We start from the raw sequence: 17,308 nt of genomic DNA on the forward strand, positions 1-17,308 counted from the left end.
AGAAGCAGAAATTACACTCACATTACACTTGAATCAAACAATGATGTAATTATACTCACATTACACTTGAATCAAACAATGTTGTAATCAAACAATGTTGTAATTACAATCAAACAATGTTGAATCAAACACTTGAATCAACTCAACTCATAGAAGCAGAAATTACACTCACATACAATAACAGTGGGTGCGCAGGTTTTCACTTTTAACTTTTAACTAACAATAGAAAAAAATGTACATACTATAACTGATGTAACTCGGGTCGGGTCGGGCCCCTTCAAACCCGGCTCGACCCGAGATTCATGCGGGCTTTTGAATGCTCAACCCGGCTCGACCCGAAACCCGTGAAACCTGAACCCAACCCAAGCTATTTTCGGGTCGGGTCGATGCGGGTCAGGTAAAACCCGGCTCGAGTTGCAGCCCTACTTTCTCCTCTTCAGTTGGGTTTCTTTTAATGTTTGGTCACATCATCATTCCTTTATTAAAAAGGAAAAAGGGGAAAAGGAGTGGTGGGTGTGATTCGAATATGTGCACAATAATGTAAGAAATTTCACTAATATTTCGATTCTTGCTTTCTATCGCTGTTGCAGGCACTGCATGTTAGAACAGAATCCCAAACTAGAGTGGATTTGATATAGGCTAATAAAGTTAGGAGAATATCCATAAAATTTGATCTGAGATTGCTTTCTCCCTTGGAATTTCCCAGGCCATTTTATTGGAACTCTATGTAAAAAACTTTCCTATATTACTCTTGCTTAGACATGAAAAATGTTTTCTAATGTTGATTTTGGCACTGATAAGAGGACATCAACAAGAACAGAACTACAAAATAAGGACTTTTTCTCATGAGAAACTGTGGCGTACTGGTTTTAGAAATAAATAAATCAAGTAGGATAAAATTACAGATGGGGCCACATTTTTAATAATCAAATCCATTGGTTTTATGAAGAAGCTATGTGCCAAAAAAATCATCTCAATTGGATGATCCTAACCGTTCCTGTTGAAGGTTGTAAAATGAATGGTTCAAACACTATAAAGAAAACAACAGTACAAAATATCCAGAAATTGGATGGTTAGAATAGTCCAATGCAGGAGATTTTGGTATGGTCCATCCATTGTGCGGCCCAGAAGATAAATGGCTCGGATCGCCAAAGTGGTGGACCATATGCTTTTGCAGCCTGTAAAAAAGACGATGCAGAAATATCGTCGAAGCAAAATCATCATTTCACCACAGGAAGTGTTGCTAATTTGGATCAATGCATTTGAAAATTACTACATATTGCATTACAATGTCCTTATTCATATCTACACTACCAAAAAAAATCTGTGGGCTACATGAGGATTGAGACAATTGTTTTGCTTAGTGTCTTTCTGCAATCTATGTGAATTGCGAAAAAAAGGTCTTGCTGCAAGCAACAATATTTATAGAAAATCAAGTGGCAGACATGTGAAAAAAGGTACAAATCAGAGAGTGAAGTTCACTGTATCTGTCTAATATTTTAAACATGGCAAGTTCAAAAAACAAAGAGAGGGATAAATCAAGGTGGTTGTCATATCAAATAATTAGCTCCTCCCCCACACACAACCTTCTTGATGAATAACCCTTTTCCCATCAAGAAAGCTCCCCCACAGAAACTTCTTGATGAATAACCCTTTCCCCATCAAGAAAGATGAACCAAAACTTGTGGGCGTTAATGGGAGCATCCAAAAGTTAACTTTAAGGTTGCTTTCCTACTGACCTTTTGGCAGAAGTTCTTTTCTGCAGCATCAATTCTTCTCATTTCGGTAAGAATCCCATCGCTTGGTACACATTATTGAGAGTAGCATCCGCTATATCAGTAGCTTTTGTGGCTCCCTGTAACAGAACTTTATCCAAATAGGATGGATCGGATATGATTTCCTCGTATCGAACCTGAAAAAAAAGGAGACAATGATTAGGGGATAGTGAATGGTGAACCAGTTAGTGAAAAATCAACAAAAAGGAAAAGTTCCATGAGTATATGCTTTTGGTTAAGACAGAAATCTGAGCCACTCGATGGTTAAGATCATCTGAACGGTCCAATTTTGGCCATGAGTTATCTATAGTAGGGACTACCACATGACTACATGAGAGAGAGAGAGAGAGAGAGAGAGAGAGAGAGAGAGAGAGATTTGGGTGGGTACTCTGGTCACTTTAAAATGGCATTTGGGTCGCATAAAAAATAGGGCACATGACTGATGCTTAAATGAGAGAAATTGTTAAATTATCACAGCCTACAACAGTTGACAATAGTAGTAGCCATCTCGAAAGACATAAGAACTAGATATAGAAACCTGGATGGGATGTAGATGACCAATTAAAGCATCTGTCAGGAGGGTTTTGAACATGCCCCAGTTCACATCTTTGCATTCCTCTGCAACTTCCTGCAACAACAAAATGTTGATAACATATATTACCAAATATGTTGGAAATAACAGAATGGATACAAAGTGTTAATTACATAACTTAACATTGAGACCTCAAATCATATGTAGACATGTTAACATCTCCAACTGATTAAACCGGGGACACTGTAGATCTTCTTGGCAATGACCTAGACTAATTTTCAGGTCCAAATATTTGATCAAAGGCAAGGGTGAGCAATTTTTCCGTCAATCCTAATACTGGCAAGTTTAGCTGTGTTTGGACTAATTTTTCAGGTTCAGATATTTGATCAAATCCAACAGGTGTTAGCAATTTCTCCATTGATCCTAATGCTGGTGAGTTTAGCTGTATTTGATTCTCAAACATAGAAAACTGCTCTTACCTATAGGAACCAGAGGTGATCAACATTATATCAGTAAAATGGAGAGGATTGCAATAATGATGGTATTTCGATCTTTTATTTTGATTAGTGATTAAAAAGCATGTCCCACGTCTAGGGGCTGTGGAAGTAGGAGTTTTTAAGCATAAAATGGCATTGTGAAAGTGTTTGTGGAAGGAGATTCTTTGGACGTCAATAATTGGGTTGCATCCATTAGCGTGGGCCCTTGAGAATCACTCACGTTGTGGGTGGGATTCCATATTTAGGAAGAGCGTGCTTGATGTGTCCTACATGTATAACTAGGTAGGAAAGGTGTTTCTAGAGAGGAGCTTATCATTGGGCAATCTTTGTCCCTTTGTAATCTCTTCTTTTTAATAAAACATCTCCTTGTCCTTAAAAGGAAAATACAAGTACATGATAACAAATATACCAGTACATGAATAACCAGAGAAAAATCAATAAGAAAAAAGACTGTCAAGCAATGCCTGTGCAACAAATATAAATAAAAGGGTAAAGACCGCAAAACATGATTTACGTTAATAGTTTGTGAATTCTATTTTGTTTCATCCAGAATGGACCGAACGTCTCATACCGTTTTGCAAAACCGTAAAAAGAAACCTGACGAAAGGTTCTATCCAGGATTTCGTTCTGTTTCGTCGTGTTTCGGTCTCTTACGTTTGTTACGTTCGTATCGGACAAAATTGGGTGAAACACCATGTTCTCAATGAAACAGATCGAAAATTCTAGAAAAAATTCAATTTCTTAATTTTATGATTTTTATTTTTTCCCATTTAGCCTAATCTAGTGACTCCCTTATGGCTGTTTAAAGGAATTTGTTGTCTTTTTACCATAGTGACTAGAGTGGAAAGTGATGCGGGAAGCGAGGAGTTTAGAAAAGGGAAAATGCGGAAAGCGAAAAGCTCTAAAGATAGTAAGCATAGTGGCCAGCACGTGACTCGATTTCTTAATTTTATGACTCATGACTCGTAAGAGTTTTTCACAAGAACAGAACTTTAGTTGAAAAAAATATAATTATATACCAAAAGATAAAGCAGGTAAAAAAAATATAACCTAATAGCCCATAGAAAGTACTAAGCCAAAATTATAAATAACTATATGCTTGTAACTTGCATGCACAAAAATAATTAAGTTCTAAGTTCCAACTTCCATGTTTTCAACCATCAAAACAAGAGAGCTCAGGCCCAACGACGCGACTCGACTCATAGTCTTTTTTTTTTTTTGAGTCAACTCATAGTGACTCATTCGAGTCACCAAACGACATCGTAAGAGTCTTCAACAGAGGCGAGTCACCCGGCAACTCACCTCGAAAGCCCAACGACTCAACTCGGGAGTTGACTCGTAAGAGTTTGACAACTAGTAAGGATGAAATGTGTCGGATGTTTCGTTGAAAGTCAATATGAAGCACGTAATAAGCATCATTGGAAGTGAACAAAAAGTGTAAGTTTTAGAGATTTTTAGGGATCGCATTGGAGGGTCGAAGATCTCATTTAATCATGTTAAAAGGTCTGCGAATTCACAGGCATATAGGATTGCCAAGGATGGAGTAGGGAAGAGAGTCGGAGATCTCATTTAATCATGTTAAAAGGTCTGCGAATTCACAGGCATATATGATTGCCAAGGATAGAGTAAGGAGGCAAGAGCTCGAACTTTTTGACTTCCTTCCCCCTTGAGAGCTTCACTCTTGTTTTTTATATTTATGTTCCTCTCTTTCTGCTGCCCTTCTCGGGTGGCCTTGTAATTTCTCTTTTTATTAATGATAATTTACCATTAAAAAAAAAGTAGTAAAGAACACTTCGTCACGAATTGGAATTATAAGTTTTACCTGTTTTATTCATGTAGATTTTATGTTAAGTTTTTGGAAAAAGATTCACAAAAGTTTCATTTGAAACTTCATATGAGTTTTTAAATTTTAAATTCACTTTTTTTTAGATATGCTCCTTCGGCATTATTAAAAAGAGAAAACACTCTTTTAGAAAGAAAAAAATAATAACCTAAATAGGAAGTGTTCTCTTTTTTTTAATGGTGAAAACTTCATTAAAAAGACCAAGGAGGTCAAAAAAAACAGAGAAGATGAGCAAGAATATACAAACTATATACAAAAGAAAAGAAAAAACAAAAACAATGCATCAGGGAGGGAGAAAATCATAATGCTCAAAGGCCTCCAAATGCACTCCGCTTTTAGCCAAACTATCCGCTACCCCATTGGCCGATCTCCTAATGTGGCGAAAGGAGATGCCAAAAGAAACCACAATGTTTGATATCTCATTGAAAAAATCCGCAAACCACAAAGGAAAAGGCTGACAAACGGATAACCAACGAATGACAGTAAGGGAGTCACCTTCCACCAGAACTCGGTTAGCGTCTATCTCCCCCAATAATTTTACCCCACTTCCGCCTCATTCGAATCGGCAACTGCAATGGGGCCCGAGAAAGCCCACAAGACCACTCCCTTGTCATCCCTTAGAACTCCGCCAATACTGGCCGGCCCCAGGTTCCCAAGACTAGAACCATCAAAATTTAACTTGACAAAACCCACCTCCGGAGGCTCCCAATCCTGAATGGAATGGACAGAATTCTCAGCACTCGAACAAACCAATCTCCAACCGTGCCATAAATCAAAAGTGGAGACAAAAGAAAAACTATGAAGGGACTTTGCCCTAAACACCGTGAGGGCCATCATCTTAGAAGAAAGGAAGGGGGAATTTTTCACCACTCCTTTGAAGATTCTAGCATTCCTTCCCTTCCATAACACCCAAACAACCGCTAAGAAGGAAATATACCATAATTTCTTCTCTTTCCTCCATGGAGAGAAGAGCCAACATTCCAACACCTGAGAGAAGTCTTTGGGGAAAACCCAACAGACACCAAACCTCTTCAACACACTGCCCCATACTTCTCTAGCCACCCTACAATTGATAAAAAGATGATTGACCGATTCCCCATCCTCGATACACATGGCACAATGATTAACGATCAACATCTTTCTCTTAATTAAGAGAAAACGCGTACAAAGGATGAGGAAAGCACGCATCCCTAAGATTTGGGAAGTGAGAAGAACTTAGCTTCTGAAGCGAGCCTCAAATCTAACGAGGAAGTTTTTGACAACCATAGTTGTCAACCCTGTGACTCGATTTCTTAATTTTCTGACTTGTAACTCGACTCAACTCGTGACTCGTAAGAGTTTTTGACAAGAACGGAAACTTAGCTGAAAAATTATAATTATATTATATATCAAACAAGGAAGGCATGAAAACACGTAAAAGAGCTGTGAAAAGGTTATTACATTTACCAAAAAGCTCTCAAGAGCCAATTAAAGAAGAAAAGATTGCAGGATTTGTGGAAATATCAAAATATGGTTGTGCTGATAACAGTTCCCTTGTAAATTTGTAATTTGTAAAAGGAAAATGATATCAGCACAACCTCTGTTCTAAAAGGCGGCCGCCTAGGCGCCGCTTAGGCGCTGGGCGCAGAAAAAACGCACCGCCCAGGCCCTAGGCATTTAAAAAAGCGGTCTCACCGCCTGAGCATTATTAGGTGGCCGCCCAAGCGATGAGGCGGCCGCCCAGGCACTGGGCGTTTTTGACTTTTTGTTATTATTTAATGTTTAGTGCTTATGCATATAATGGTTTGAATTGTTATGTATTCAAGTATTTGTATTTTATATAAAAAAATGCAAGATATTATGAAAATATATTAATATCTAAAAAAAATGAAAAACGCCTCAAAACGCCTAGGCGCCGCCTGGGCGGCCTGGGTGCTGGGCGGTCAGTTAGCCGCCCAGCGCTTTTTAGAACATTGCACAACCATGTTTGATATTTTCACCAAGGCATCTGTCTGTTAGCTTTTAAGGAGGTATCAAAAGGTTATTACAATTTCGAAAAAGTTCTCACAAGACAATTAAAATAGAAATGACGAGATGTGTCTGCGACTCTGTGCAATTATTGATCCATGGCTGTGCTAATATCAATTCCCTTTGTAAAATTCTGGATTTTACAAGCTTAAACTTGAAATTTATAAAAATACGAAAAATTAGAAATTGCTAGAAAAATATAAGAAACAATTAAATGAACCAAATATGTAAAAGATACAACATTTACTTAAAGGAAAATCACTATCAGCTGAAATGAGTTGACCATTGTGTTAACCAATGCATTGACTAGTGCCTGAAAAGATGAATAATTTTTAGAGACCAAATTATGAGATGTTTTTTACTGGACTTTTGGGATTTAATAATGTTTGAACATGATAGAATTTTTTTCAAATTTTGTACTAAAACTGGAGAGTGTAATTTTTTCCTTTAAGATTTGGGTCTTGAAACTATTTATAATAGATCCAAATGGATGCTATTCCATTATTTACATGTAAAGACATTTACTTAAATGACTTTACATGTAAATACTAATAAGAGGAAAGGAGAAGGGAAGAGAACCCAGAAGAAACTTACAAGTTACAACTAGGGTGAGACTTTACAACTAGGGTGTGACTTTACAGCTAGGGTGTGACTCATACGAGTCGGACCATTTCGAGTCGAGTCGAGTCGAGTCAAGGTGACTCGTACGAGTCACTACCCAACTCGTACGAGTTTCCAACACGGACAAGCCAGCCTTCCGAGTCGACTCGAAATGGGTCTGACTCGACTCGACTCACGAGTCGACTCGTACAAGTCAAACGAGTTTAACAACTATGCTGACAACTGTGTTTTTTTACCTTGCCAAACGAATAGGAGGGTTAAAACACATCAAGTGCCCTCATTTTTTAAGTTTTAAATACATGTTTTAAATATGGTCCTCAGACATTATTAAAAGAAGAAAACACTCTTTTAAGAAAAAATAATCACCTAAATAGGAAGTGTACCCTTAATTAAGAGGAAACGCATAGGAAGCACATGGGAAGCACGTTTCTAGATTTGGGAAATGAGAAGAACTTGGCTTCTAAAGCGAGCTTCCCATCCAACGAGGAAGTTTCTGACAACAATGTTATTTACCTACCCAAGCGAATGGGAGGGTTAAAACACTTCAAGTGCCCTCATTTCTTCACTTTTTATCAAAACTCATTTTTTCCCTAAACCGTACCCAGAGTTTCAAGGGAAGGTTTTCCTCCATTTTTTTCGTCCAATATCTTTCTAATGCATTCTACACTAAGGGGGAGGACTGAGGAGCCTTTTCCTTCGTCAAAGTGGTGGACTCGAAAGACGTACCATATTTTAGGTTTCATTTGTCTTGCTTAGAGTTTCTTTTGTGGTATTTTTCATTTTCCAATTAAAACTAAAACTCATTCAAATAAGCATTATTCAATTAAGTGCGATGATCTGATTTAATGAAAGCCCGTAGGAGATGACAGATTTGAACAATTTGAAAATTGATTTATGTTTGTAATATTTCTAGATCGCATTTGGTATGATGAATGGTGGGTTTTCTAGATGTTTTGCACTAAATTTGATATTAATTAGGCTATCAAGAGTTGATTCCATGTCTATAGGTCTATAGTAAATGTTAAGTAGTAAAATGTGTCCTTTTTAAATTTGGTTGAGATAAAGGTTTCTTAGATTTTTATGACAATTTCTCACTTTTAGGATTTTTTTATTTTACAACTATTTAAAAAAAATACTGATCGTACCACCTTTTTCTAAAATGGAATATTGAAACAGACAAAACAACAGTACGTTCCATTCGGGTGAGCAAACAAAACTCACATCAAAACAGTATTTGTAACTAAGGTTCTATTTGAAATATAACTGACAACAATGTAAATTTCTTACCTCTTTAGTCCTTCCTGTAACTAGTTGGTAAATTGAAAGAAGGTTGTTGCATTCAGGTCTGTCAGGATTGTCAAATTCCATCCTACATGACAAGACATAAAAGATCACTAGAAGAAGAGAAATGCATATGATATTCAATGACATCCTTAATGATTAATAAATGGAATTTTGATGCATATGGTAAGTGCAATGTAGAGAGAAGCATTCTTTCTCTAAGTAAACAGGAAAATGTCGAGTCTTCTTTCTTTTAGGTACACACTCAAGGGCTCGACAACATCTACAGATAGAGGTCATTCATACCGCCACACATATCATTAATCTCCTTCTGTCTTCATTCTACGCCACACATTTCTACATGTTTTCTAAGATGAGTTCCAAACTACTGAGATCTTATCATAGTTGTAAATTCCTACCGAAACCGACATAAAATGACTGAAATGTTTCTATTTCCCTCCCCATCGAAACCGATACCAAAACTAAAAAGCATACCAAAACCAAAATTGTAAGTGTATTATTGGTATAATACATTAACATGTGTGTTTTTTCGAATGGTAATACATCAACATGCGTTACATATTTATATTTATATGATTTAAATGTGGTATGTTGTATGTGTGATTTATGCATATGTATCTTGTGAAATATGGTATGTACTGAAATATCATGCATGCACGACAACGCATGTAACTAGGTGTTTGATGTTGTTAATTAAACCATTATGGATGGGTTGTCTTGCATATGTGACGGTTTTTAAGTGTCAATTTGTGCTTATTATAGCACTCCCTAAAGTAGTGTTTTAAAATTTAATTATTTGCATATGTTTCTATATGTTTCTGTAATTTTACAGGATTTCCACCGAAATTTGAAACCAAAATTGAAACCTTCCCATTTTTGTGGATACCAAAACCAAAACCAAAATTTAAAAACTTGCATCTTATATCATGGGGTTGCATATGCTATGTTCATAGGCCAGTGCTTCAACATAAGAAGTTCTCTCCCAAAGCAATTACATTAATTTTTTTGGGCTACAGTGATGATTAATAGTAGGGGTACCGCTGGTACTTAACACCACAAAAGATTTTAATCTCAAGTCACATGCCACATTTGATGAGGCTCATCTTTATGATCCTGCTCACATACTAGTGTAGTAGAAATTAGAATAATAATCACAAGTTTCGAACTTAACTTCAACCCAAAACAAAACAAGCACACATTTCAATAAATGATGAGAAAGTAAGATATGTTGTTGTTTCAAAGAGAAAATGAAACACTGCAAAAATTTTAATTTTCATAACTAATCAAAACTCTGCAAAATAAGTGTCTTAAATCATATAAATAGACTATTTTCAGTCATATAAACATTTTTTTTTCACCTCTAAAACATATTCCGCTTGGACCCAAACATCTTAGACTTTTCCTGCACGCTTTCTAACTTCAGAATACTTCTAAATTTGTCCTAAACAAGATATGATTATTTCAAAACACAAATAGAAAGTTTCCAAATAAAACAAATTAAATCTCCACTAAGAATAGTACCCTCTATCCTAAACTATTTTAAATTATGAAAGATCTCCAATTCAACTTTCCCACTTTAACTTCAATCTCCTCAAATACAATAGAAACTCTAGAAGCTTCAACTAACCCCATCTTCTCATCAGAACATGGAGCTTCTAAAACCTAACAAAAACATTCCAAAAATTCAAAAAAAAAAAAAAAACACCAAAATTCATAAAAAGTTATTTCTTCAAATGTCATCCTTCCTAATCCACTTTTTTTGTTTAAAGGATCTATGAATTTGTATTGCATCACATACAACATATGACATCAAGATACTTGTAGAGGCCCAACGTATTGTGTTGACATGACAAGATACCAATACTTGTACCAGATACTTCATGGATACTTCCGCTGGTCAAAATAACTATCACATTTCAAGTATGTAGCTCTGTTCGAATTAACTATCATCTTTTTTGTTTGCTTGTTACATATTTTCAGTAATAATTATGAGTCTTACATATCTTATTTCAAATTTATTATCGATTCCATCGTCAAAACTAAATGTAGTTAAAATTTATGGTGTTTTATTTATAGATGCCTTCTATCTTATCTCATGGCATGGGATACCCGTATCCGTAACTGTGTCTGTCCTACAATTTGGGAAAAACCGAATCATATATCCATTCCCATGTCCATATTTGTATTCATATTTTGGTATTAGATGAGATTATGGAGAGGACTTCCAAAGCCATTCCAAAAAAAAAAATGGAGGGGACTTCCAAATAGTCCATCATTCCATCACTACATTAAACTCTACAATTCATGAAAGTCACATGCATGTTATTAGACAACCCTATGAAAAGCATTACACTCATCAGAACGCGCACAAGCATTAGCAGTATAAATTAGCAACATATGTGAACCATCTTCTCACTGAAGCCTTTACTAGTGACAAGCGGGTAGAAGCTATCAGGATGAGATGAGAGCACTATACAAGAATGATTTCTTTTCTTTCTTTTCTTTTTTTTGAAATGGTAGTATATTAAATAAGGGAACCGAGATGGTCCACGGAGAAAAGTACAAAGAAAGAAAGAAAGAAAAAGAAAAATACATAATTACAACCTCAGGGTGGCATATAATCGAACCACTCCAAACTTGATCTGTGAACTCCCGATTTAGCTAAAGAGTCAGCATCACCGTTGGCCGATCTTCTGACGTGATCGAAGGATGCTAAAGATCCCGATAGCCTATCAGAGATTTCCTCGATCATACAGAGGAATCTACAAGGAGGATGGGCTGAACTCGAGATCCATTTCACCACATTGGAAGAGTCTCCTTCAATAATCACTTTATCCAAAATACCTGCCTCCAAATGTAAGATGCCCGAAAAAGCAGCTCTAGCTTCCGCCTCATTAGAGTCACATAAGCCACACGGACCCGAGTACCCCCAAATTACCAAACCTTCAACATTTCTAAGAATACCACCCATCCCTGCCAAGCCAGGATTCCCATAACTGGGAGATATTTACAAAACTTCCCAAGAAAAATGTAAAGTGGGTATTTAAATTTAAACTAAAGTAGAATCCAGATTGAACCTTCGTAAGATACAAAGATCGCTTAGTGGAAAGGAATACAAACAACATGGACTGGTTTATGATGAGACACGCAGCCTTGTTGTCAAGACTCAAGACAATCACAGTAAATATATAACTTGCCACTAGCTAACATCAATGGCTGGACTCTCAGCCAAATCGATGTCAGAAAACCTTTTTTGCATGGGTAGTTAAAGAGGTATAAAGGAGCAGCTTGAGGGGTTCAAAATTGGTGAGAGGGATACTTTACTGTGCAGATTCAAGGAGGCAACATGTGGCCTTAAGCAGGCTCCTAGAGCATGATATGAAAGATTTCATCAAACTCTCAGAAAAAGAGAATAGAAGAGAAGATGTCTGATAACTCACTCTTTGTCGTTCATTTTCAAAAAAAAAAAAAGCCACTCTTTGTCGTACACATTCAAAAGACCTGATATTGCATGTACATAAATCAGGTATTTTAGCATCTTCATGACCAAAGAAAATACTCTTGCAAGTAACAAAAATGCCGTTAAGATGTGTCAAGAGACGGTTGATTATGGGCTTCATTTTCACACACAAAGAGAGAGATATTGAGGTAGAAGGATAAAGCAATGCATGCATTGGTAAGTGATTGTGATAAATGAAGACTAACAATTAGTTTGGGTGTTCCTAAATAGTTGTCTTGTACCATGAAGCAATAAAAAGCAATGCCCTACAGAAAGATCCAACGTAGAGGATGGGTATAGAGATATGGACTCAACAATAGCCGAACTCACGTGGATAAGACATCTTATGCAGGAATATATCACAGATCTCACATATATACCCTTTTGTGATAACCAAAGTGTGATAAAATGTGATAGAATCTAGTCACGCAAGAACCAAGCATATTGATATTGATTACCACCTTGTACAAGAGGTGAAGAATGCTATGGTGCTTTCACTACAGGTGTCAAGCCATGGTCAACTTGGCCATGTATTCACGAAAGGCCTCAGTACAGATCAGCCCTGCAATTTGATTAGCAAGTTGAGAATGTTCTGAGGAATATTTCAACTTGAACGGGAGTGTTAGAAAAAAACTGCAAAAGGTTATTTTTGTAATTTGAAACTTATAGCATATAAGTTATTTTAATCAAAGATATTTTTGGATATCGAATCATTCTTTGTCCCTAACGTTTTTCTTCCACTCTGTTATGTCTTCTTGACATCTTATCACATTTTCAAAATAAAACCCAATAATTTTTGTGCATGCACACATACTGGGATTCGCTATGAATGTGCCTGCACCCATACATTCAAAATCATGATGCACATGCAAAGCCAACCATAAGCCTACACACATAAGACAAAGAGAGACAGAAATAGAGATACAAACCCAGCAAATGAGTCAGTTTTGCAACGCTTTATTTTGTTTGCAATAACCTACAAAACCAACAAATAGAAAAGTTGCAAAAAGGAACCAAAAAAAAGATGGAGAAGAATGAACTGAAAAAATAATATCATTGGATTATGATATAGAAAAATAAAGGCAAATAAAAGCATGTGCTTTATTTTCTATTTCCGATTGTAATTCTCCGGGACCTTCTTGGTCTCCGTTTTTTGGAATGAATCCTATTTACCATTCAAAAAAAAAGCATGTGCTTCCCAAGAGATCGAAACGCTAGAATTGCCCATAAAGCACTACACGAAGCAATATAGATAAATGTGACTACATCAACAGCACATTGCTTCAGCATTTACATTTCATTCCTAGGAGGGATTTAAAATATAGCTTGTTAGATCAGCAAGGATGCAGTTGAGCATCCAATGAGCTTCAATTTAACGTTAAATTATTACTAATATATAAGTAGATCACTAACCTTCATAACTTATGCCCTACTAAGAAGGCTCGTTTTTATGCGGCCTTACACAGAGTAATGACCCGCAACCATTGCAAATAATTGAAAGTTGTGAGCTTAATTGAGGTGATGGTTACCATCCAAAAAAAATGAGGTGATGGTAGTGGGATTACTTTTGAAAGCCGTGGATTTATAAGTATCAAGAGGGTTCATCTCCATGCCTAGGGCTAATCTCCATCAAACAATAAGTGATATATGAGAAATACACAAGTAGAACATCACAAGAGAGAGAGAGAGAGAGATTTTGGAAGCCAGAAAACCCCAATAAAAGCCCCTTAAAGTGCAAAGAGGGGTGATTACACACAAGAACCAGCGTAGATGATCAAGAAACACCCATCAACTATTCCCAAAACAAGCCAAAGGTGGATAGAATAAAAAATGGAAAAAAGGGCAAATACACAGTGATGCCGTTTTTCAGTGGAAAAAATAGGTTCTAGATGTGGATACAGCTCAAAATCGAAAAATTGGACTATTATTTGCAAGAAAGGAAATGATCAACTAGAAACAGAAAACCCCTCGAAACTCCTTTGAATCAAGATCAAAGTTGAAAAATATAGAAACATTGCTTGGAGAGTTGAAAAAATTGGAAAAACTTTCTAAAGATTTTATATGCTTTGAAATAGAAAAGACTCTTGATAGCTCTCCGCAAAATAACAATATTATCACATGCTAGAACCATTGCCCTTCCATTTTCTTCATCAGAAATGAAAAAAATAATCTTGGTTATCATCTAAGATAAACACTAGTAAAAAAAAGAGATTTTAGCTTTGAAAAAGCGTTGATACCATGATGCTTGATAGTTTATGTTAGAGTGAAAAAAGGAAGAAGAAATGGAAAAGAGAGAAAGGAAATGTGGAGTGAAGAGCATAAGGAGAGAATGAGGAGGCCATTATTAACTTTCATTATTACAAAGACCAAACTACCCCTAATGAGGGCAAACAAAAAAGAAAGCAAAACGTACACTTACATGACTAAACTATCTTCACACCAAATACATATGACATATACAAGAGAGCTGTAGAGTAGATTGTTATCAAGATTTGGTGTAGCATGGGTCTTCCCAGCCAAACTAGCGGAATTGCTAGAAAATTGGGAATTGACTCCGTGAAAGGGAAAAGGAAACATCCTATGGAAGGTAGCATTTCTTGCTACATTATGGGTTCTATGGAAAGAGAGAAACGCACGGGTTTTCAAAGGAGTATCAAAGAGACCCTCTTCCTATTTAATAAGATGATTGCAATTACAATATCTTGGGTGAGAACCCTCCCTAGCTTTGCCTTTGTGTCTGCATATGATCTATGGTATGGTTGGAGAGTAATTTGCAATGGAGCTAAGGAAGAGCCCAAAGTGGATCAAGTGTGGGAGCCACCGGCCCAGCGACTATTGAAACTTAACTTTGATGGCTCAAGTATGGGAAACCCGGGTCCATCCGGAATAGGGGGAGTATTAAGAGATGACCAAGGAAATGTCATTTGGGCCTATTCGGGCCAATAGGTGTCTTGGATGCAAATGAGGCGGAAGTGCGGGCCATACACCATGGAATTAAACTTCTAAGCAATGTTGAACTGGAAAAGGTAGAGATAGAAGGAGACTCAAAGAATGTAATTAGGTGGTTCAATGGAACTCATTCATTTCCCTGGAGATTTGCGGCTCTTTTTGATGAAATTCTGGATAATATTGGAGGATCTCAAATAGTTGCTTATCTTGTCAAGCGAAGCGCAAATGGGGTAGCGGATAAGCTAGCTAAAGATGGGGTATCCAGAGAAAGTTTGGAGCGTTTTGATTATCTCCCGCCTTGATATTTCTTTTGTTTCATGTTTCGATCTTGTATTATCTGTATTGACCATCTCAATCTCCTTTCGCTATTATTAATACTATCTACCATTCGAAAAAAAAAATACAACACCTTCATGCTTGGGTGTTAATACCAAAATTTTAAGATGCATCTAAATGCAACAACATATGATAGTCATAAAGAGCAAGCGCACTCACATCTTTTGGGTCAAGAAGATTGATCCGGGACTGATCAGAAGGTGCAGACTTGGACATCTACATATAAGCACAAAACAAAAATGGTCAATAGTTCTGAAGCATGGCGTATGTTATGGAATAATAAATGGAGGCTGATGTTTGACGAAGTCCAGTTAGCAAAAATAATCGGATTTGAATTAGTTTTCCAGAAGCCAACTAAAACTCCAGCTAAACCATGGTGACAAAATTATAATGCTCGAAATGAAGAAAGAAAACACTATCAACTATTGCGGGAGCGTCATTAAACTGTAATAAACCAATCTGTACATTCAATACGAAGCAGAGACTTATTTGATGTAGAACGATTATATTCATGCTACCATATTAATAAATAGCTTCAAGAAGAATTGTGCAAAAGCTTCATGTTTTTAATCATTTGCAGAAGAAAACTGAAAAGCCTTAGGGGCTGTTTGGATACATGGATTTTAGAATCCAGGTTTTAGTTTGAAAGCGATGTAAAATTCTGGATTTTACAATTTTACAATCCATCATCCTGGATTTTAAGTAAGAAAATCAGGTTTAGAAATCTCCCCCCCATCCTGAGATTTCTAAAACCTGAAAACACAGGACAATCTCCTACTCTCTTGCTTGACGAAAAGAGGGGCGAGAAATCAGAAAACGACGGACAGTCTCCTCTCATCTCCTATCCACGAAATTGAGGAAATCCAAGATTTTAAAATATTGATATCCAAACGGCCCTTTAGTACCTTAGAAAGACCATCAGTGAGGGACATCACACGAGCCCCAGCAGGTGGAATGAGGGCTTCAGGAACCTACTACAGCAGATTGTTAAAGGCTAGACTGACACAAAATTGAGTATAATAATTTAGGCGAAAGATGTCAACCCGGTGATGAAGAGAAGGAATCCACCTTAAAAAGTGCACCACCTCGTCTGCAACCAGGATATGTGATCAATTATAGCTAAGATGCAACTTCAGAAATCGATATTCAACAAATATAGGTTGGCTAATTTCTATCCTTACCCTCCCATTTTCTTCCACTTCCTTCCCCCAAATAAATAATTTACTCGCTCAGCCAGCTCGCGAGTCAACTCTAAATGTTGTGTCTGGTCCTCGCCAACTGGGACCAAGTCAGACTGCAGACATGTAACAAGTAATAAGAATTAAGTGTTTCCATGTTGGTTTTAAATAACTAAAAAAATTATAGACTGCACATCAAATTAATATCAAACGGTAAAATGAAAGAGCGCATATGTATTAAATTTAGAAGCTATAGTTCAAAACATTCATGACCAATATATTCTGGAAGGCCTAACAATCAATTTAAAAAATATGGAATTACCTGAAATGTTAAATTCAGGGGAATAGAAAGATCGGCTACCTGATATAAAAGAATATCTGAAGCCATAAGAACAGGATAAGTAAGAAGGGCAACTCCGACATTTTCATCTCCCTATAAAAAAGGTGAAACCCCGGCATTAATTTAAATTATTCAAGTAAATTAAAATGAGTTCAGAAATCTAATAACAGTTCTGAAATGCATGGCAAACTTGGAAGAGATGTCCGTGTCCAAGGGTTGGAATTTAAACTATTAGAGTAAATTACAATAATGAGTTCAGAAATCTAATAACAGTTCTGAAATGCATGACAAACATGGAAGAGAATGATATTTGGTAGGCAACATTATTGAACTGTGCAGCAAAGTAGGCATATCTTATGCATGGGATGTCAGATCGGCATGGGACCAATAATACAGTGCAACTCTATGTGGTATTGACATAGAGATGGG

General features: G+C 36.6%; 1 protein-coding gene across 3 annotated transcripts in view; it reads right to left on the minus strand.

Moving 5' to 3' along the window:
- Window positions 1-819: 819 nt before the first annotated feature.
- The window catches only part of OVA4 (Nucleotidylyl transferase superfamily protein), a 39,820-nt gene continuing 23,331 nt past the window's right edge, over window positions 820-17,308 (minus strand). Inside the window, exons 7-16 of one of the 3 annotated variants that reach the window (XM_077361716.1) lie at window positions 16,901-16,972; window positions 16,543-16,655; window positions 16,430-16,451; window positions 16,267-16,332; window positions 15,521-15,577; window positions 13,006-13,052; window positions 8,563-8,644; window positions 2,314-2,403; window positions 1,740-1,912; window positions 820-1,178 (exon numbers count right to left, since the gene is read on the minus strand). In XM_077361716.1, coding sequence (XP_077217831.1) covers window positions 1,778-1,912; window positions 2,314-2,403; window positions 8,563-8,644; window positions 13,006-13,052; window positions 15,521-15,577; window positions 16,267-16,332; window positions 16,430-16,451; window positions 16,543-16,655; window positions 16,901-16,972 — 684 coding nt within the window. In that variant the 3' untranslated portion in view covers window positions 820-1,178; window positions 1,740-1,777. Of the gene's footprint in view, window positions 1,179-1,201; window positions 1,913-2,313; window positions 2,404-8,562; window positions 8,645-13,005; window positions 13,053-15,520; window positions 15,578-16,266; window positions 16,333-16,429; window positions 16,452-16,542; window positions 16,656-16,900; window positions 16,973-17,308 lie in introns of those variants that run through there. The other 2 variants (XM_077361718.1, XM_077361711.1) reach the window with 2 other exon arrangements.

The sequence above is a fragment of the Tasmannia lanceolata genome, unplaced genomic scaffold, assembly GCF_043159265.1.
Source record: "Tasmannia lanceolata isolate RefF3 unplaced genomic scaffold, GAP_Taslan_0.1 ptg000003l, whole genome shotgun sequence".
In the NCBI taxonomy this organism is placed as follows: Eukaryota; Viridiplantae; Streptophyta; class Magnoliopsida; order Canellales; family Winteraceae; genus Tasmannia; species Tasmannia lanceolata.